The 21,845-nt window shown below is 35.6% G+C and overlaps 1 protein-coding gene across 2 annotated transcripts in view; it reads left to right on the plus strand.

Annotated features, from left to right (window-relative positions):
- Positions 1 to 21,845, plus strand: part of plecb (plectin b) — a 133,388-nt gene that overhangs the window by 11,438 nt on the left and 100,105 nt on the right. The window contains exon 1 of one of the 2 annotated variants that reach the window (XM_087805173.1): positions 15,996 to 16,035. The exons of the other annotated variant lie outside the window; for it this stretch is intronic. Within the exon in view, the coding sequence (XP_087661299.1) occupies positions 16,011 to 16,035 (25 nt within the window). The 5' untranslated portion in view covers positions 15,996 to 16,010. Of the gene's footprint in view, positions 1 to 15,995; positions 16,036 to 21,845 lie in introns of those variants that run through there. 2 annotated transcript variants of the gene reach the window in all.

The raw sequence follows: 21,845 nt of genomic DNA on the forward strand, positions 1-21,845 counted from the left end.
CTGTAGTTTTAATGCCTGCGTCAACGAAGTATTACTCCACAAGTCACTGCAGTATTCCTCCAAAATTCACAGTTGTATTAGTCTGAAGGTCACTGTAGTATTCCTCCAAAAGTCACTGTTGTATTACTCCGAAAGTCACTGAAGTATTCCTCCAAAAGTCACTGCAGTATTACTCTGAGAGTCACTTTAGTATTACTCCGAAGGTCACTTTAGTATTCTTCCAAAAGTCACTGTTGTATTACTCTGAGAGCCATTGTATTATTCCTCCAAAAGTCACTGTTGTTTTACTCCGAAAGTCACTGTAGTATTCCTCCGAAAGTCACTGCAGTATTAATGCCTGAGTCAACGTAGTATTACTCCAGGAGTGACTGTAGTATTAGTCTTCAAGGCTCCATAGTAATACGAAAGAACTTTCTTAAGTCACATTCGACAGTTAGTAGCTGTGAAAACATGTTCCAGTATAATTGGTTTGGTGATTTAAATTCTCCGACACAAATCATGTAGAAGAGTTTGTTGCTTTAGTGGGATCTCTGAGGGATATCTGCTGCTGAGAAGCTGCTGTATTGTTCTTTGAAATCTTTCTGGCTCTAGTTGTCACGCCTCAACACAGTCCTGCCCGTGGAAGCATTGATAAGAATCTTCAACAGTATCATGTGACAGCCCAGCTGTTGGTTTACTGGCCAGACTTTCGAGTCAAACTCACTGTACTTTCCACCAAAGCCCTCAGGAGGCAAATATTGGCAAAGACCAGTGTTTCCAAATGTATGTGAGCATCTAATGCAAGGCTCTCTGGAAGTTATTGAGACTCTATTGAAACACAGAATGTGATACAAGGATGTATAGTACTTCAATACGTTAGGATAGTTAGGATTGCCCCTGTACTTTAACAATTGATGCCTCAAGTTTTGATGACTGTTCTTTCTAGCAGAAGTAGAGCCTCTAGTGGACTGTTCTACAAACAACAACTACAAATAAAGTTGATAATGTAACTTGGTCCTCAGACACGATGTGGTTATTTATGACACAAGGTATTTTTTAATTGTCTTCTGAAAAGTCCCCAGTGTTTCTGTCAGTAGCATGAGGTCTGGGATAAAAATATCTGAGATGAGATCTTCTACCTAGAGATGGTTTTGCTTGATATCCAGCCAAGTCCTGTGTGTGGGTGTTGGACCTTTGGTTGGCTTCTGGTCTTTAGCAGGATCGTTCCCACTCTCACCCCTGTTGACTCCTCTTTCTAAAGAACCAGTAGCAGAAGTCTGAGCGTCTCTGCTTATCTACATGAATGCTGGACCTCACACAACGTCATAGGAGTGGCCCACCAGAACCACCTGGTCTCTGCCCTTTGAGGGGTCAAGGTTAAGGAATGTAAAAAAAAAACCTTCTGGCTTCATTCACTCCCGTTCTTATGATAAGTTGGACTCTCAACTTTGAACATTGACAGAGAAACACAAAAAAAAGAAAAGATTTAACGGCTGTTTGTTGTTTGCCTGTCAACATGGACGGCCAAGAAAAGCCGAGACATTCTTACTCCTCACTGTTTATTTACACGTTTGCTTCAGCAGAAATGCTTCAGTTGTAAACTATGACGGCATCGAAGAAAATTGTTGAGAAGCGTCTCCCACTTAATTATTGTAAGTTTAGATTTGATCCTTTGATTAGCCACACAGCAAAAATATTCCTTAAAGGTTTTGATATTGTTTATGTAACGTAGTGAATATGTTTCGCCACTATGTGACACTACTGGCCGTCAATTAGAAAAGGTATTTCCTGGCTTTGTGTCCTGTGTGGCTACCTGTGGAAGCGACAGCATTCACTGAAGACATTCAGAGATACAGTAGCTTTCTATCCACGGGTACGCCACAGTTGATTATTGCTCTCTAACATATTATGTATTATTTGATCAAAAACACAGTTATGGTCTTTTAAGTTAACTCTTAACTTTGTTATTTAACATGGAGAAACATGTGGTGTCATTTATATATGTTATTTTATACTGAGCTGTTTAGCACGGTGGCTAATTGTGTTTGCTAACAGGAGTGATCGCTGTCTATCCACAGTTGACCGAGGAAAATAAATGGTTTTGCCTCCATAGAAAGATCCACTTGAGTGGAGGGCGATTCAGTGTTTTTCTTTTCTTGATGTTCTCTGTTCTGGCCAGCATGGGGCGCCTTTTACCTCCACCGTGGAGGTGATTGTTAGCAAAATAGCTCAAAAAAAGGCTTGAATACATTGAAAGAAAATGTTCTTAATTTAGGAACATGTTTGCGATGATTTATGTTTGATGTTGTTCCGAATTACCTTCTATCATCCCAACTCATTCATGCTCACCTGCTGAGTATGTTGTGCAAGTGAGTTCTGTCCCTTAACTCATTTTATATATATATATATATATATATATATATATATATATATACATTTTTTTTAAATGAACTTTAACAAGTGTCTTGACATATCAAGAGCCACAAGCTAATTTTACTGCAGAGAAAATACCATATTTCAAAACACATCTCAGACACTAATAATCAATCTTACAAATTATTATTCTTTCTGTGCGGCCCGCTAACAAATCCCTCAGAAAAGGTCCGTGGACTGGGGGTTGGGTTTGTTGTCTTAAAATATTTAAAGGTTGGAATTTTTTTTGTGTGTATGCTGTTTTTAGTAGCATTATTTTTTTTTTTATTATTTCTACTTTTTAACAGTAAGGGTGGGTTTCAATTGAAAATTTGGCCGGTTCTGAAACCAGTTCCTGATCAAGCATTTTTGATACGCCAATTTTATTAGATCAATACTAACAAAAAGAAAATGACATTACAAATATTTGATATTTTAGCTTAGATACATTTAAACTGTAATGTGTAACCAGTTATTGCAGAAGTTGTTATATGTTCATTGCCTTTTAAAAAAAAAAAATTTTTTTTATATATTAATACACACACACAGATAGATAGATAAACTTTATTGATCCCTCTGGAGGTCTCCTTCAGGAAATTGTTTTGCCAACACAAAGCAACACAGACGATAGATTCAGAAAACAAGAACAAAGAGCAATAAAAAGGAAGTGCAAGATGATGCAATCTAAAGATATAGATTAACATGGAATATAATGTTTTTTTTTTGTTTTTTTTTAGAATCCCTTATTAGTCCCACGAGGGGAAATTCAATAGTGCTTTTGACAGCCATTCACACATACTGATGGGAGTAGGCTGCACACCTGCGCCAATTCTACCATCAGGAGCAATCAGGGTAAAGTGTCTTGCTCAGGGACACAACGACACAAGCTTGTCTGGAGCTGGGATTGAACCTGCAACCTTTTGGACTGCAGGCAACCACTCTACCATCTGAGCTATGACGCCCCTTGTCACTTCACTCCTGCCCCCAAACTCGGTATTAAACAGTATAACACGAGGAATAAATGGTCCCTGAGTCTATTAGTGTTGCATCATGGGAGGAGCATTCGTGCTCCGTCTGCTTCTCTGTTCACTGATGACAGTGTTCAGAGGATGATGTCATCATCCATGATGGACAGTAGTTTGTCCAGAGATCTTCTCTCAGTGACTGTCACCAGTGAGTCCAGCTTCAACCACAGAGCCAGCATATGGAACGTCTCGAAGAGCTCCTTTGTTTCAGCCATGGTTGTCTCCAAACCAAATCGCCTTTGTTTTTTCACCTACAGAGTTGATTCAAACTGCTGTTCCTTGTGAATCTGGGTAATTTGGACTCTTTAGAACAGCTTGGACTGTCTGGTATTGAACGTGTTACTTGTGACTGTGATGTGTGTCTGGTTTTATTCATATTTTATCCACATTATCACGATAATCAAATAACACACTGATTACGTTCAACAATAAAGATTTATTTAAAAAAAAAAATGAATCCACTTTGGTTAAAGTCCTTCTCACAATAGGTGGTAGAAAGAAATGTGTCTGACGGGTGGATTTCCTGCTGAATAGCCCGATGCTCTAAGCTGTTGCTTTGAGCAGGAGATTTAAGAGGCTGGACGACCTCAGAGAACAGGAATGTTTCATCAGGCTGACGACAACATCATCGCCGTCGCAGCTAAAGTTACAGCTTCATTTCTTTATTGCATCTGTGATCTGACCGTCAAGCATATTGTAAACCAAGACCATTCCAGAGATAAACGTATTCTGGATATTCTCAGGAGTGACCACAAATAAATTCTGCTATAAACTTGAAGAGTTAAAGTCTTTGCTCACAGTTTGACAGGCGTCATCGTAACTCTCCATCGTCCCTGTGAGAAATGCTTCTGAACTATTTTACATTTTACATTTAAGACTGTACACGTCATCAAAGCAACTTTTCTTTTTTTTTTATATCAGATTTTGAATTCTGGTTTTTGAAGTTGTTTAAATGTTGTTGTTTTTTTTACATCAAACGATTTGACTTGAACATTCCTTCATGTCACTAATACATTGACATGACACGTCATATATTTTTTAAATATATATGTGGAAATCTTTATATACATTATTTTTCAAACTGAGGTTATAGAGGCCAAGGCTGAGACTTGAAAGAGTTAAAGGTTTCCATCAAGAGTCACTTATATCCTATCCTATATCCTGTTGGAATAAAGTTGTATATATATATACATGTATATTTTTTTTTACAAGATTTACAAGATCAAAGTCGTGTATGTTACATTTATAACAAGATTTACAAGATCAAAGTCATATATATATTATTTATTATGAGATTAAAGTCGTATTACATAACATTTAAAGAAAATATTTTTTGTTATTTATATGCTAGTTGTATACATTACATTTTCTATTTTATTTTATTCATCTTTTATCATTTTATTGAGGAGACCTCCTGAGGGATCAATACAATTTTACCTTACCTTACTTAACGCCTTCATATTCCGGGTTTCTGGTTGTATGATACAAGATCTGACTTTTTGGCATTTGAACAGTTGGACATTGAACGAGGCACCCAAGAGGATCATGGGGGATGGACGAATCCAAATGTTAGTACCATGTTATCCACCTCCAAGGGACTCATAGTATAAACAAAGCGGGGCGTGATCACAGCTGGCTGGAGGAGTGAAGACATTGTTACGTCATAATGGACTCTCGTAACCTCTTGTTCGTCCAGATTAAGAGCAACTTTTTAAAGTGATAAGTTGAATACATGGTCATGATGAGGAACTTACTGCATCTTGGAGAAATGTGAGTGAGTTTATCAGAAGAACAGCTCGTGTGATGAGGGTCAGAGATGCGTATCAAAAATACTTCAAAATAACGACAATTTGTAACAACATTTTTGTGTAGAGCTATTAAGAAGCCGGAACAGGAGGTTATTTATCATCTTCACCATGAAGGAAATTCTGTGAAAATTGGTGCAAACATTGTTTCCCAGAAGGACTTGATGACCCCGGCTGTAATCGCTCACAGAGGTGCACACTTGCATAAACACACATCACGGTCATCCAGACGATAATGGCTTCCACTTGGAGTGTGTCGACACTACACAACTGATGTCATTATGTGAAGAAGCAGCTCAAACACAAACACCTTGATTCTAACCTAGACTACATTTATTCCTTTAATTTGATTCTAAATGAATCTTCTTCTTCTGAAAAAAAATCTATAATCTATATTTTAAGATTTTTTTTAGTTAGCCAGAAAGTTATTCGTGTCACTTTTTTTTAAAATCCTAAATTACACCCAAATAAAGCATTAACTGCACTTTATTATCATTTCAAGTCTAATTTGATTTAAAAAATGTTCATGTTAAAATGTGTTCCCATTACATCAAGGTTTCTTTATTCAATTTGAAGGAACATTTCTGAGAACATTAAATACACAACGAGAAAACCAACATATTTTTAAGTCATACACTTATTTATTTAATTAAAATGAGGACATTTTTTTGTAGTTTTGCAGATAGTTTTAGAGAGAAAATGTAATTTAAATGGTTTCTTTTGTATTGATGATGTTTTTCTGGAAAAAAAAAATAGCCTGCTACTCACATTTATACGCAAAATATATGTGTGTAGTTCATCCAAAATGAGCGAAACACAAACTCTATACGTGAGCAGAGAAACTCAACCAAGGGCTTCTGCTGAGTCAGTGTTTTGGTGAACAGTATTTTCTGCTTTTGTAAATATCTTTTTTTTTTTTTTTTTAATATGTGGTTGTGTGTCTCCATCATGCATCCCTGAGGTGAAGAGGGTGGAGGGAGACAGACATGGGAGGATGAGGGAGGAGCTCTCCTCCGTGATCGTTGCATTCATTCTACAATGTTGTGTGTGTGTGTGACAGCCTGTGTGCGTGTAAGTGTATGATTGTGTATCGCAGGAACTTTTAGATTTCCAGGACGACACGAGGGGCTGTAGGACAAAGACATTTTCTAGGACTTAAATGGACATCCAGCAAGAAATTACGTCTCTTAAAGGTATTTCTGCTCTTGACTTAAAACAGGATGATTTGTGTATTTGTAGGGAGGAATGTCAACAGAGGCATTGTTTGTGAAGCAGCGGACGCTACACTATCAACTAGAAACTTGATGTTTGACAATAGAGAGCACATATTAGGAAGTTAAGACAGCCATGAGTCAACATTTTAAAGCCGCTAATTCGACAGGAAAGTGTCGCTGATGTGACGTGTGAATGGATGTAGGCAGGTATTTAAGGGACACACATTTACAATGCAAAGATTTCTATGCAGACAAGAGGTTTGTCGCTTGGTCTTGTCTGTAAATATGAAATATTAATAATCATAGCAGGTTTCATTTGTTCTTTACTCTGCTCTAACCAAGCAAACTTTTACATTTCCCTGTGAGTCATGCATGTGAAGCTCTTAATGAAATCTAACCTGTCAGGTTTTCTCACTCAGATCCAGTTACAGCTTTTTAAGAGAAATATTCACTGAAATTGCATCCATTCAAGAGGTGAAATAAGAGACTCATCGTCAAGACTAAGAATTAAAATGTCCAGAAACTAGAAATTAGTTTCACTATTGTGACTTATATAATGAGCTATTAATGTATTAAATCTTGGTATTAATGCTGTCATCACAGTGCAAGTCAATTAAGAAAATCTATCTTTGTTAAACAGAAATACATCTCAATGTCTCTCACGAGTTCTACAGCAGGAGGTGTGTGAGTTTGTCACACTAATAGGAAATGGTTTGCATCATCACACCCGAGTGTAATATTTAGGCCTGATGCTCTAGTTTTCAGGCTGAGTCATCATCGATTATTTTCAAGAATTATGATTGAATGTGTCTTGATTTGTATTCAAAAATATAATTCCAACACATAATTGTGGGTGAAAGTGTGCAGTACAATTTTATTGTAACAAAAAAAAGCTCTTTATTAGCTTTAAAGACCGTTTATGTTTTAATATAATAACGTTTTGTGTTAAATATTGTTTTTGCGAGAAGAAAAACGAAGTCTGTGCAAAATAGCTTTTAATTACTGTTTGTTTGATCCTGTTTGGATGCACTTCAATAGAGTTTAGCTTTTAATTATGAATTCTTCATTTAAAAATTCAGTTAAAGTTTATTTTAAATATGATTTCTAACCTTGTTTAAAGATCAACTAACTCCTGAAATGTAGTAAATGTTCTTCTCTCCAAGATGCAGTAAGTTCCTCATCATGACCATGTTTTCCACTTATTACTTTATAAAGTTGCTCTGAAATCTGGTCGAATGAAAGGTTACGAGAGTCCATTATGACGTAATAATGGCTTCACTCCTCAAGTCCCCTTGGAGGTTGAGACTTCAGAGATTGATGACACGCAGTTACAAACCACAAATCACAGCAGAGTGGGTGTGGTTAGGTCAACAAGATTTAATCTCCAGAAAAATCAAAGTGTGTTCAGTGGGCGGAGCTTAAGATCATTTTCTAATATCAATATTTCAATGAAAAGAGAGTTTTGTACAAACAAACACTGATGATACAAAAGAGTCACAACAACGCATACACACACACACTGATGATACAATAGAGACACACATCACAACACACACACACTAGCTGATGCTAACTATCAGTATATATCAACTTTTTGTGAGTTATAAATAATGGTTACAACAATACATTAATCTCCTCTTTTTCGTCCGTCTAATCATTAAATCAATTCCAGGTATCATTCCACTTCCTTTCTCAGTCCATACAATCGTTTTCTGGTGCATCACTGTTGTAACGTTGCACCTAATCCATATTCAAGCCGTCAACCTAGACCTTTAACTAAAGAAACTAGTTTATTGGATTTTATTAGAATGTTGTTGCACTTGGATGTCAAATAAAGGTTTAGAACACTGGAACAACTTTAAGTCATCGTAACATGTGAAAAGAAAGGGTACAGAACATTACATTATTGAAAATGTATCAATAGTTCATGGGAAATACATGTTAATAATAATAATAATCTCTACTGATCAAATTCCCCCCAAAAATCGGTTTTATCCATAATAATAGGACTTTCATAGTTTATAGTTATCTTCAATCAGCTTCATGTGCCACACATTTGATTTTTTTGGTCAATTATTTGGCTCACTCTAGATCACATGGTCATATAGGTAATATTTTGGTAAAGTCATGTGTTTTTTGCTTTGCAAGTGAACAAAGATCTAAAGTTTTAGTCTAATATATAAATGAAGTATTTAAGTATCTCTAGCTTAATTGACCTTCATCTCTTTTGTTTGCGTACACTCTTATTATTTATCTTAAATAACGCTGTGTAAGAAATAACAACTTGGTTTAAAAGACCATAACTGCATAAATCAATACAATAACCTAGTGTAAGTAAATACATTAACTCGTGTCTGTTGAACATAATGGAAGAAGCACGTCGTTCAATTTTTAACTCCATTAGATTGACGTTCAATTGGCAGAAAAATTCATGTTTTTGATTGTTTAAAACAAATATGTGGCTCACTGTTTGGAAAAAAACGAGTTATTCTGTGTTCATTCACTAAAGTCAAGTTATTAGTTCTACATTAAGTAATCTCACACCCTTTTATTTATAAAGTTAAAATGGAAAAAATACACTTTTGAAAATGTATTTCTATTGGATTTTTGTTCCACTGAAGCCATTGCCTTTCTAAAGTACATATATTTGTCTGTTTGGAACAAATAGAATGTTTTTAAAATAGTGGAATTTTTCCATTTCCTCTGTCCTGTAATTCACAGGAAATTAATCTTCTTATTGGGTCGATCGTCATATTGTCAAACATTCCATCATGTTTTGGGAAATGAAACTGACAGGAAGCTTTTCTCAAATTGCAATTACTGGAGGATATTCACGATATTAAACCAGAGTTAATGGCTACAGTTATTAGTACTTTTTGTGTACAAAGGGAATTCCCTTTCACTGACGTGATTTCAAAGTCACTTCTCACACAGACCTTTTCATGCTTCTGTCTTTGTCTTATTACTTAACTACTGACCTGAGTCTGGTGCATTTCCACAGTGTTCACGACGCTTCCTTCTGTCTTCGCTTGTCTGTACTTGTGTTTCCTGCTCGTGATATTAATGACCTTCATGTCCTTCAGTTGTCGTTTGGCTTTTTAAGAAACTGTTGTATATTTAGATGGAAACATGTTTCTGAGATTCACAGATGATGTTCGAGAGTCACAGAGATCAGAGTGTATTTGGTTTGGATTCCTTGGATGTGTTGAAAACAAGTGTTTCTGGACATGAGTTCAGTGTAATTACACGTTTTTGTGTCAAACTTTGAAGATTCAAGTCAAATGATGTCATTGCTATGTTGCCAATGATAGGGAACGATGTCGTTGTTGAATATATTTGCTGCCAGACTTGAGATGATGCCACCGTTTAGGTCCACGATGACGACAACAGTGTTTAACTCAAGTATTGCTGTCGTGTGTGTAATTGTGTAGAATGTTTGTGAGGCATCAAAGAAGGCCGTTCTGATGGTTTGTACTTGTTGTTATAAGACTCATGTCAAAAACACTATTTTGTTTATCACTTAGATCTCTATAAAGTTCTATGAAGTTTAGAATCTACTTTGAAATGATAATATTCCAGTATTTTGTACTTTTCTTTACTATATAGAGAAAACAAAAGCCTAGATCTGCATCTAAAAATGATCAACTTAATTGTTTTGAAATTAAAAAGTATGTAGCATGTTTTTATTTGTCATTCATACATGTTTTTTCAAGAACATAACAAAAATAATGGCTCAGAAAATTAACAAATGATGAATCTTATTAACTTTGTTTTAGTTTTGAACAAGGATTAAACGCTAATACTGTTAATATTGTTTGTGAGCTTGTGCACGATTGGTAGCATTGATGTTTGCAGTGTCTCTTTCTTATTTCTCAACAAAGTTCATCGAACGAGGAGTTCATACAGAAACTCCATTTTAACAGCCAATCATTTTCACATATAGCTTCTCTGGCCAAACATCAACATGTTATTCTCAGAGGATGAAAAACGAGAAATGAATCAACAAAAATGTATCTTTAATCAATGACTTAACACGACACAGCTTGTTGGACAGTTCTGAACTGAACATTGACTGCAGTCTAGTTCGTAGTTTTAGAGTAAAATTCAAGACATGTGTGACAAAAGTACATAACAAATTATACTGTGTGTAGAATCAAAACGAGTTGTGTCAACAGTACAATAAAAATAGAATAAAAATCTTTAAAGGATGTAAACCAACTAAAATTCCTAAAAATTCTGGAAATACACAAGTTTATCAATATATTTTCACTAACGTTGATTAACATTTATCAATTCATGTTGAACTGTATTGAAAACTTAAAATATACAGGTAAAAAAGTCTTTAGATCTTTAAAAATGTTTTTTAAATAATATACCGGTAATGCTTTTATTTATGCAGCACCTTACAGACATGTGCTTTTCACAATAAAAAGGAAAAGAAAAGAGAGAAAGGATGATTTTATTTAATTTCTATCTGTCTATGTATGATAAAAGGAAAGGTTAATTCTGTTGAAGTTAAAAGACTAAATCAAAGGAAGACGTTAAATGTTTTTAAAAGGAATTTAGATGGATGGTTGGATGGATAGACTTAATTAATCCCTCTGGAGATCTCCTTCAGGAAATTGGGTTTCCAGTTCAAAGCAGAGGATAGTTTCATAAAAACAAGAACAAAGTGCAAATGAAAAGAACAACTAGCAAGGGATGACAAAGTGCAGTTTTTCTATCTAATATTTGAAGTTCTGAAGTTTCCCTCCCATGAATCTTGAACATGCAATCCAGGTCTCTACGTCCAGCCGAGGGTTGATGTTCTGACTCTTAAATCCTGTGTGTATTTATTTCAAGACGGTTTCATAACACTGGACTCCAGCTGTGGATGACACAATGGCAGGAAACGTCTATTTAAGGAACTCGGGAAGTGGTAACGGCTCTAGTGGCGATTGCTAGTATCACTAGATTCAATTTTCATTATCTTTGAACGATGAACAAAAGTTCATCTTCCCTCGTCCCGTGTCTTCCTTTTCCTGGTGATTGTCCCCTGGTGAGGACTTTGTGACTCTATAGCCGTGAACCATGTGATCTCACTCCCTCCTATGAAGTCCCTGAAGAGCTGTTTGTATTCAGGACATTCCTGTGACGCGTTTATCCCGTTTTTGTTGTTGAGGAAATGCATCATGGGTCGTCTCTCCTCTGTCTAGTGAACTAGTTCAGAAACTTTACCTGGTGCTTTTTTTTTTTTTAATCTTTAAATATTGGTTCTATTTTAATAACGAGCACAGATTTTTTATCATGTTGTTTAAGTTTAATAACTTTACTATTAATACTGACATGAAATTATTAACTGATGTGTCGGTAACATAAACAGTAACTAGTTTGTGTGTTGTTGTGATGTGTGACTCTATTGTATCATCACTTTGTGTGCGTTGTTGTGATGTATGACTCTATTGTATCATCAGTGTGTGTGTGTTGTTGTGATGTGTGACTCTATTGTATCATCAGTGTGTGTGTGTTGTTGTGATGTGTGACTCTATTGTATCATCAGTGTTTGTGTGTTGTTGTGATGTGTGACTCTATTGTATCATCAGTGTGTGTGTGTTGTTGTGATGTGTGACTCTATTGTATCATCAGTGTCTGTGTGTTGTTATGATGTGTGACTCTATTGTATCATCATTGTGTGTTTGTACAAACCTCTCTTTTCATTCAGTCGATAAAGATTATTCACGTTTGTATTCGTGTTGGAGAGAGTTGTTGGACTTGCATTCGTAGTGACGTGAAACATGCAAATGGAGACGTGCAGAAAATGAAAACTTTTCTATCAACTATTTCTAAGTCTGGGTTAAAGTGTGTGAGTTCAAGCGTTAATCATTAACCTTTAAACGGCTTCATCACACCTTCGTAAACTCCATGATCCACCAATAGCTTCAATGCAAATAACAACAATGCAAATAACAAACAATCTTCATTAAAAATGATTATTTTTAAATCAGCCTTTTTTTTTTAAATTAAAACTTTATAAACCGACTAATTTTTCACTTGTGTGACTCAACTGCATGAAACTCTTCACACAAGAAACTAAAATATATTACCAGTTTAACTCTTTCCCTATTAATAATATAGCATAATAATAGTATAATAATATCATATTAGAAATAGTTTTGAGACAGAGAAGTAGATTATAAGTTACAACATTTTTTTTAACCGAAATTGACTTGTATTTTCTGTAAATGTATCATGTTTATTACAGTTGTTGGTGTGTATCTATATAATTGCTAGAGTGAAGCAAAGCACAAATGTAAATATAAATCATTTGGGAGATAAGGATGAGATCAGTTATTACCAATTATTAACAACATCCACTGGTGATACTTTTAAATAGTGATGTGTCGATTAAGCTTCATAAAACAGTGTCATTATCTTCAGAGTCCACTAGATGGTAGTGATGTGTCGATGAAGCTTCATGAAACGGTGTCATTATCTTCAGAGTCCACTATATGGTAGTGATGTGTTGATGAAGCTTCATGAAACGGTGTCATTATCTTCAGAGTCCACTAGATGGTAGTGATGTGTTGATGAAGCTTCATGAAACGGTGTCATAGTCTTCAGAGTCCACTAGATGGTAGTGATGTGTCGATGAAGCTTCATGAAACAGTGTCATTATCTTCAGAGTCCACTAGATGGTAGTGATGTGTTGATGAAGCTTCTTGAAACAGTGTCATTATCTTCAGAGTCCACTAGATGGTAGTGATGTGTTGGTGAAGCTTCATGAAACAGTGTCATTATCTTCAGAGCCCACTAGATGGTAGTGATGTGTTGGTGAAGCTTCATGAAACAGTGTCATTATCTTCAGAGTCCACTAGATGGTAGTGATGTGTTGATGAAGCTTCATGAAACAGTGTCATTATCTTCAGAGTCCACTAGATGATAGTGATGTGTCGATGAAGCTTCATGAAACGGTATCATTATCTTCAGAGTTCACTAGATGGTAGTGATGAGTTGATGAAGCTTCATGAAACAGTGTCATTATCTTCAGAGTCCACTAGATGGTAGTGATGTGTTGATGAAGCTTCATCAAACGGTGTCATTATCTTCAGAGTCCACTAGATGGTAGTGATGTGTCGATGAAGCTTCATGAAACAGTGTCATTATCTTCAGAGTCCACTAGATGGCGTCTCTGCACTGTTTGTTTTGAACAACTGTTCTAATGAAACATCATTTTTAAACTGATGGCGCCACCTACTGACCTTTGAACAACATGACAATGTTTCATGAAGCTTCACCAGCACATCACTGCTATTATCTTTATAACTATTTCAACGGTTTAAAATGAAAGTATTGTAAATAGATAAGTAGAGTATAACAAGTTTTTACGTCTGCCTACTTCTTTTACAAGACTGCTTTAGTGTTTTTATTTTGTTGTTGTTAGCATTTAATTAAACGTATTCATTATAATAAGAGACATGATTTTGCCTTTACTTGACTTTAATAATCTCATATTTCCTTTGATCAGATTTACACATATTCATTAGTCATTATTATTCACATTCATCATCTCAGTCCCTTTATCTTTGACACTGACGTCTTAATAGGTCACGATATCAACATCGACATAACTCTGAGTTTGAAGTTAGTGCTCTAGTGGATACATGCTCAGTTTTTAATCTCCTTTTTTTCACTTTGCTGTTGGAAATATGTTGATCACTGTTGGTTCTATTAATAACTCTTATTATTCAACAGCAAAAACAACAAGAAAATTAGCTTCTAAATCCTTCACTGAACCAGAATTAAGAATCTTATATTTACATCACAATTAATGGTGTTAGAAAATATCGATAAAAAATATCGATATTATATATGATGATATTTTATTTCAAGGTGAGGTAACGATATTTGACAGCACTGTAGCGTTTTATTGATCTTTGTTTTTTTCTTCAAATTATGCATATATTTTTTACCATAATTTACCATTTTACCATTCACAGTATTTGTTCATTTTGTGTTGTAATTAATCATCTGGCCACAAGATGGCAGCAGTCAGTACATCCTCCGCAACTTAAAAAAAAAAAGGCGAGACCCCAGGAATGACTGAGGACGAGACGATACAGTCAAACTTATGTTTGGACATATTTTGGTTTGAAAAAAAATGAAAGCAGTTACGACTTTGTCAAGAGTCATGTGGTCTGTAAATTCTACAACACCAGATTCAAGTACTCGACAATATTACACATATATCCTCGTTACTACACTATCACAACACCAGAGTCAAGTACTCGACAATACTACACATATATCCTCGTTACTACACTATCACAACACCAGAGTCAAGTACTCGACAATACTACACATATATCCTCGTTACTACACTATCACAACACCAGAGTCGAGTACTCGACAATACTACACATATATCCTTGTTACTATAGTATCACAACACCAGAGTCAAGTACTCGACAATATTACACATATATCCTCGTTACTACACTATCACAACACCAGAGTCGAGTACTCGACAATATTACACATATATCCTCGTTACTACACTATCACAACACCAGAGTCGAGTACTCGACAATACTACACATATATCCTTGTTACTATAGTATCACAACACCAGAGTCAAGTACTCGACAATATTACACATATATCCTCGTTACTACACTATCACAACACCAGAGTCAAGTACTCGACAATATTACACATATATCCTCGTTACTACACTATCACAACACCAGAGTCGAGTACTCGACAATACTACACATATATCCTTGTTACTATAGTATCACAACACCAGAGTCAAGTACTCGACAATATTACACATATATCCTTGTTACTACACTATCACAACACCAGAGTCAAGTACTCGACAATACTACACATATATCCTTGTTACTACAGTATCAGAAAACACCAGAGTCAACTACTCAACAATACTACACATATATCCTTGTTACTACACTATCACAACACCGGAGTCAAGTACTGGACAATACTTCACATATATCCTTGTTACTACACTATCACAACACCAGAGTCATGTACTGGACAATACTACACATACATACTTGTTACTACAATATCACAACACCAGAGTCAAGTACTAGACACTACTACACATATATCCTTGTTACTACACTATCACAACACTAGAGTCAAGTACTCAACAATACTACACCTATATACTTGTTCCTACACTATCACTATATATGGTATCGTTGACACTGTACGTATGGTAACAACAGATTCATGACAATAAACACAATAATTAAGTTCAGGTTCATAAAACTGATCAGATACAAATATATCCATAAATATACAAGACATGGTTTCAATCAGTCATTTTGTGTCGTCCGACTGACTGTCCACACGAGCGAACCAGCAGAGGTGTTGTGGAGGAGGCGGCTCTCACCTGGGCAGGAGGCGGGTGAAAGTTGACGTGGGAGTGCGAGCTGATAGTGGGAGAAAGTCAAAGATCCGAGCGAAGACTCTGGGATCAAAAGAACAGAAGCCAGTGGGTGGAGAGAAGCAGAGAAGCAGCTCCGAGCGTTCCAAAGTTTTCCGGACATCACTGTCGACACAGCAGCATGGATTTGTTCTGCTCGACCAAAGGTAGGTTTTTTTTTTTAAAGACTCTTCACTGAAGGAACTCGAGGCAGGTAAAGTGATACAGGTGGACGGAGAGAGAGGGAGAGGTTTTATGCTGTGGGTGTGACTCCACACTGCAGCACACTTTGAGCAGGTGTCGCTGTGAACTCGCTTTATAGATGTTTGACTTTGATTTGAGCTTCACCTCTGCTGTGTCTCCTTCATCATTGATTAACTTTATCGTAGAAGGAAGGATTCGAACCACGTTTTACATTTTCCCTGCACAGACCGACACCAAACATGATCCTCAAACACTGATGTTTTCACACAAACAAGAGAGTCGCTGAGATAGAAGATCAAAGGCAACACAAGTCTCGATGTCGTTGTTCACAGATTTAACTTTTAAAATTTGCTGCTGGTTCTAATGACGTGTCGTCAAACCCGGGACCCAAAGTGACAAATGTATGGTTACAAGTTGATATTTGAAATCTGAGATTGATTGAGATTTGAGATTGTTTTGATTGAATGACCTCCTGTGAAAATCAAAGATGGGCCACAGGTCGTCATCGACGTGCACATGTGGACGGACAAAGATCTGCAGGGACTGTCTTGAATCTTAGTCGAAGTCCCTCCGACACGATGTAGTGGAAACTACGATGTGAAAGAAGCTTTTGTCTCACTGTTTGCCACTCGACGTCTCTGAATGCACGGCTTTGTGCAAATAAATGTGTCGCACATTAACATGACATCCGTTGACACCAGTGCATCAAAATAATTCGTTTACACTCAACGATTAAACGATAGTTGATTAATTAACACATTATCACATTTAAGTCATGACTTTAGCTGCAGAAGATCAGACGAGCCCTGTTTGATCTCGATTCGATTTTGAATATTAAAGCACAGGTTTAAGCAGTACTCAACAAACCACTTGTTCATACTTCATTGCATGAATATACTTCATAAAATAAAAAAGCAGATGTATTTAGAACCTTAACTATGGCCGCCCAGAAGTGCAAAATGTATGTTCAAACACTGTGACAAAATTACAATTTCCTGAAAGTAATTTACAAATTTCAGAATAATATTACAATTTTCTGCAACAAATGTACAAACTCTAAAACAAAGTAACTATTTCCTGAAACAAATTTACAAATTTACAAATAATATTAAATTTTCCTAAAACAAATGTACAACTCTAAAACAAAGTTACTATTTCCTGAAACAAATTCAAAATACTATTACTATTTCCTGAAACACATTTACAAATAATGTTTCAATTTCCTGAAACAAATTTACAAATTTCAAAATAATATTACAATTTCCTCAAACAAATTTCGAAAAAATATTACAATTTCTTCAAACAAATTTACAACTTTCAAAATAATATTACAATTTCCTGCAACAAATTTCTAAATAATATTACTATTTCCTGAAACAAATTTCTAAATAATATTACTATTTCCTGAAACTAATTTACATATTTCAGAATAATGTTACAATTTCCTGAAACAAATTTACAAATTTACAAATGATATTACAATTTCCTGAAACAAATTTACATATTTACAAATAATATTACAATTTCCTGAAACAAATTTCGAAAAAAATATTACAATTTCCTCAAACAAATTTACAAATTTCAAAATAATATTACAATTTCCTGCAACAAATTTACAACTCTAAAACAAAGTTACTATTTCCTGAAACAAATTTCTAAATAATATTACTATTTCCTGAAACTAATTTACATATTTCAGAATAATGTTACAATTTCCTGAAACAAATTTACAAATTTACAAATAATATTACAATTTCCTGAAACTAATTTACAAATAAAAAAAAAAATTACAATTTCCTGCAACACATGTACAAAATAAAAATCAAATCACAGTTTCCCGAAACATTTTTCTTTTAATTTTTCGAGAGGCCCTTCTAATTAAAATGTATCATTATTAATATTATAATTAAAAAATTTACAAACTTTAAAGAAAATATATAAATGCGTAAACAATATTCTTTTTTTTCAAAAAATTTGCAAACTCTGAAACAAAATCACAATTTCCTAAAACAAATGTTATGAACTCGGTGAGAAATGTACACATTTTAAAGTATATGTACACTTTTTTTTAAGTAATTTACAAACTCTTAAACTAATAAACAATTTTGAAAATTATGTTTTGTGTTTCAAATTTGATAAATTAGCTTCAGAGTTTATACCCGGAGTTTGTTTTCTCAGCTTCAATAAATTGTAAATGTTGTTATTATTAAAATTATTATTGTTTTCTAAAGAGTAAACTGTCAGATTTCAATGTCAATTTTGTTTTATTGATCATTTAATGTCATTTAAAATGTATATATTTTTGCCCTTCAAACTGTCGACATATTGTTTTGTTATAATGCAATAAAAAAGTACTGTTTTTTTTATTTTAAATATGATTAATAATCGTGATCATTTTATCTGAACTCATTGATTTACGATGGTATTAGAGATGCTCAAACATAAATCTTAAGCAGACTTTGCAGTACTTTAGCGTCTCTGCTCAGAGAGTAAGGATTTAACCCTCAGTGAGGATCACAGTTTGTCAGGGTTCTCTCTGACTGAGGCTCCTTCAGGCAGTCGTTCAAATCAAAGACCTCCCACCGAGTGAATGAAGAAGTCTGTTGAACATCTCCAGCTGCTGTTGGCCTGTGGCTTCTGTTCCAAACCTCATCGCAGACACACAGGAAACTCTGTTCTCCACAGACTCGCATGTTCAAGCACTTGTTTCCCTCTAGTGGGGGTCCTCAGCAGGAACCTCCCAACACCCACCACTGTTTAAATTTTATTTTTATTTTTATTTTTAAATCTTTTTCACAACCTCCCTGGATAACATATATACAAGGCAGTGGTGGACATTGTTCACCTTGACCCAGAGACAACGCAAGGGATACCACAAACGCATTCATTTATTTTTAGGCTTCAGGTTACCTTGACCCAGAGACAACACAAGGGATACAACAAACACATTTGTTTATTTTAAGGCCTTCAGGTTACCTTGACCCAGAGACAAAACGAGGGATACCACAAATACATTTGTTTTCAGGGGCCTTCGGGTCACCTTGGTTTTTGTTATGTTTAGTGTACAGGGTTTGTTCTGGGAAAACACCAGCGAGACCAGAGGAAAAACGTATAACCTCTGATTCTTGACATCATTCGGTTTTTGGCGTTGAGCTATTTTTTCCAGGAAATACTTACACAATAATCCAACGTTCACTGTAAGAATGTCTTGTTGTTGTTGTTGTTGTCGTGAAAATGCAGAGAAAAAGCAAAAATTAAAAGCGATAATTGAATAAATATCTGATGTTGACTAACATTGGTAGTTTAAAAATGTAATTCAAAGCATCAAGCCTCGCACACCTGGTCTGGCAGCTCCTCTTTCAAAGAGTGTCAAGAAGATTCATCACTCTTGGTGACACCTGCAGAAACACTAGGACGCCTCGTGGCGTGTGCGCTCCATACCGGACTCAACCGGAAAGTGCGACTGTGGCACATGTCAGCTATGTCGAAGTCGGCGTGGGTGGTCGCTCGACGCTCGTGGGCTGTGTTTGGAAATCTCTTCAAACTCTTCTCCATTTGAGACCACTTGAAGAAATTCGAATATTGCAGTGACACACGTTGGCCACTAGATGGTACTGTAACGAAGCAGTTTTCAATTTTTTAACCCGAGTTTCATTTTCAGATGAGATTAAGCGCATGACGTTAATAACTGGTTCAATAAATCGTGAGACAGAAAATCAAATATGACTTTTAAATCTGTATTTAATCGACATAATGATTTTTATCTTTCTTTAATTCTGGAACAAAAGTCCAGAAACGAAATCAATTGTTTCTCTCTTTTTTTTTTAACTGTGATATGTTATTTATTTAGTCTTTTATTTTAGAATAATATCTCACGCAATTATGGAATATTTAACCTTGTAAGAAAAGTGAGCTTAAAGGTTAAATTTTGACAACATCAGAAGCTTGTCAATCTTCAATTAACACATATAAGTAAGTAAGTAAACAAAGCGCTTAAACAATCAAAACAAAACTCAATAAAATATGTGCTTAAAAGATCAAGATGAGCACTGAGAACTGAGAACAACACAGGAGTCTGCACGAATAAAAACTTACAATAAAGTGCACTAAGATAATATACTAAAAGGTGAAAATAAAAGAGAAAAAGTGATGGTTTTATAGCCATAATTTCTTAAAAAGTCTGTTACAACCGTCTTTTTTTTTTTTTTACATTTTTCTCTCACGATCCTAATAGTTCTGCTTCTGTTTTCAAGGTGAGTGACTCCACTGTTCGTGCTCTTACGTCCCTGTGGATAGAAGACTGTGACCCGCCAAAACCTCCGAGCTAATAAGTATCAACGTTGCTTTTGTATCATGAGAATTGAATTATGGATCTGATTATTCCTTCTCCGTGTGACACCGGGACGTTTGTGTCTAAAGGTTTTAGCTTTTTGTTGATTCTTCTAGAGGCAGGATTTGAATTGTGTTGACTTAACACCCCGAGAATCGATCTGTGGAAGAGAATGAGCTTGTTATCTAAGCCCCCGGAGCGGGTCGTGTCACTTGTTCTTTGTGAATTGAGCCGTAAAAAAAAACCAACACGGTTTTACGGCGTGAAAAGGGTTATGGTTCTAAAGAATTTCAAAAGGGTTGGGTCAGAACTGGCTTTTTCCCTTGAACTTCATGTGGAATGCTTTATCTTGACGGCGATAAGCTCCAAGGAAGGAGAAGCAGCACCTGGGGTCGAGGCCGGGCCTTCATAAACCGAGAGGTCATTTTATTGCTTTGCTTCAGGGCGGTGCTGGTTCTGAAGGTGTGTTTAGGAAAGCGGGATCTCACACACATGTTATACTGATGCTGTTTTAAGGGTTAAATATGATGACACATTATTTTCCCGCCGAGCCAAAAAAGCATTTCTCCAGTGCCTTCTTCGAAGGATGACGTTGTAACGCCACAGGTTCTTCTTTGTATTGTCTTTTTTCACGGAGCACAATGGGTTTAGATTTCATGGCCCTCAGGCGGCAGGAGATCATGTTGCAGCGCGGACACACCTCACAGTCAGGCTTTACCGACTTCCTTAAAACGGTTGAGATGTTTGCAAATGTTTTTTTTGCATCGGACAACAAGAGCTTTATACGACGTTTACATCTTTTAATTAAAGGGCACCTAATATGAAAACCCAACTCTCCTGACTTATTCACATGTTGTAAATGTTGAAGTCGTCCTCTCCAACATGCAGTAGTTCATATATCATGACGTTGCTCCGTTTTGAAGTTATTACTTAATATAGTTCTCTCCTCGTCTGAAATCTCACCAAACGAGATTACGGTTTAAATTAAACATTCTGACATCACTCTGGTGCAGGTGTCCTCCCCTAGAAGCCCTAAATCAGTTAAGTACCTACATGTTAATCGTGAAACAAAATAAATATTTATGTAAACATGGTGAGAGTTACTTCTGCCTTTAGGTGTTTTTCTAATGTGTACATTAAGCAGCAAACCTTATTTTTATACTTCGTTTTCAATGTACAAAACGGGTTTTAGGGGTGAGTTTGAAATTTATGTGAGTCCTTTAGTTGCTCGGATGTGACTTCTTCTCAGCCAAAACTGTGCATTTTAAGTGGGCGAGGCTTAAGTGTATTTTCTAATGTAAATATCTTTATTAAATGAGACTTTTGTGAAAAAACAAACTGATGGGTATAATAGAGGTCCTAGAACAATTTAAGACACACTTAAATTTCTTAAAAGCTTAAAATCAGCGTGGTGCCCATCAAAAAATGATTTATTTTTCCAAA

Source organism: Callionymus lyra, chromosome 13 (assembly GCF_982586985.1).
Source record: "Callionymus lyra chromosome 13, fCalLyr1.hap1.1, whole genome shotgun sequence".
NCBI lineage: Eukaryota > Metazoa > Chordata > Actinopteri > Syngnathiformes > Callionymidae > Callionymus > Callionymus lyra.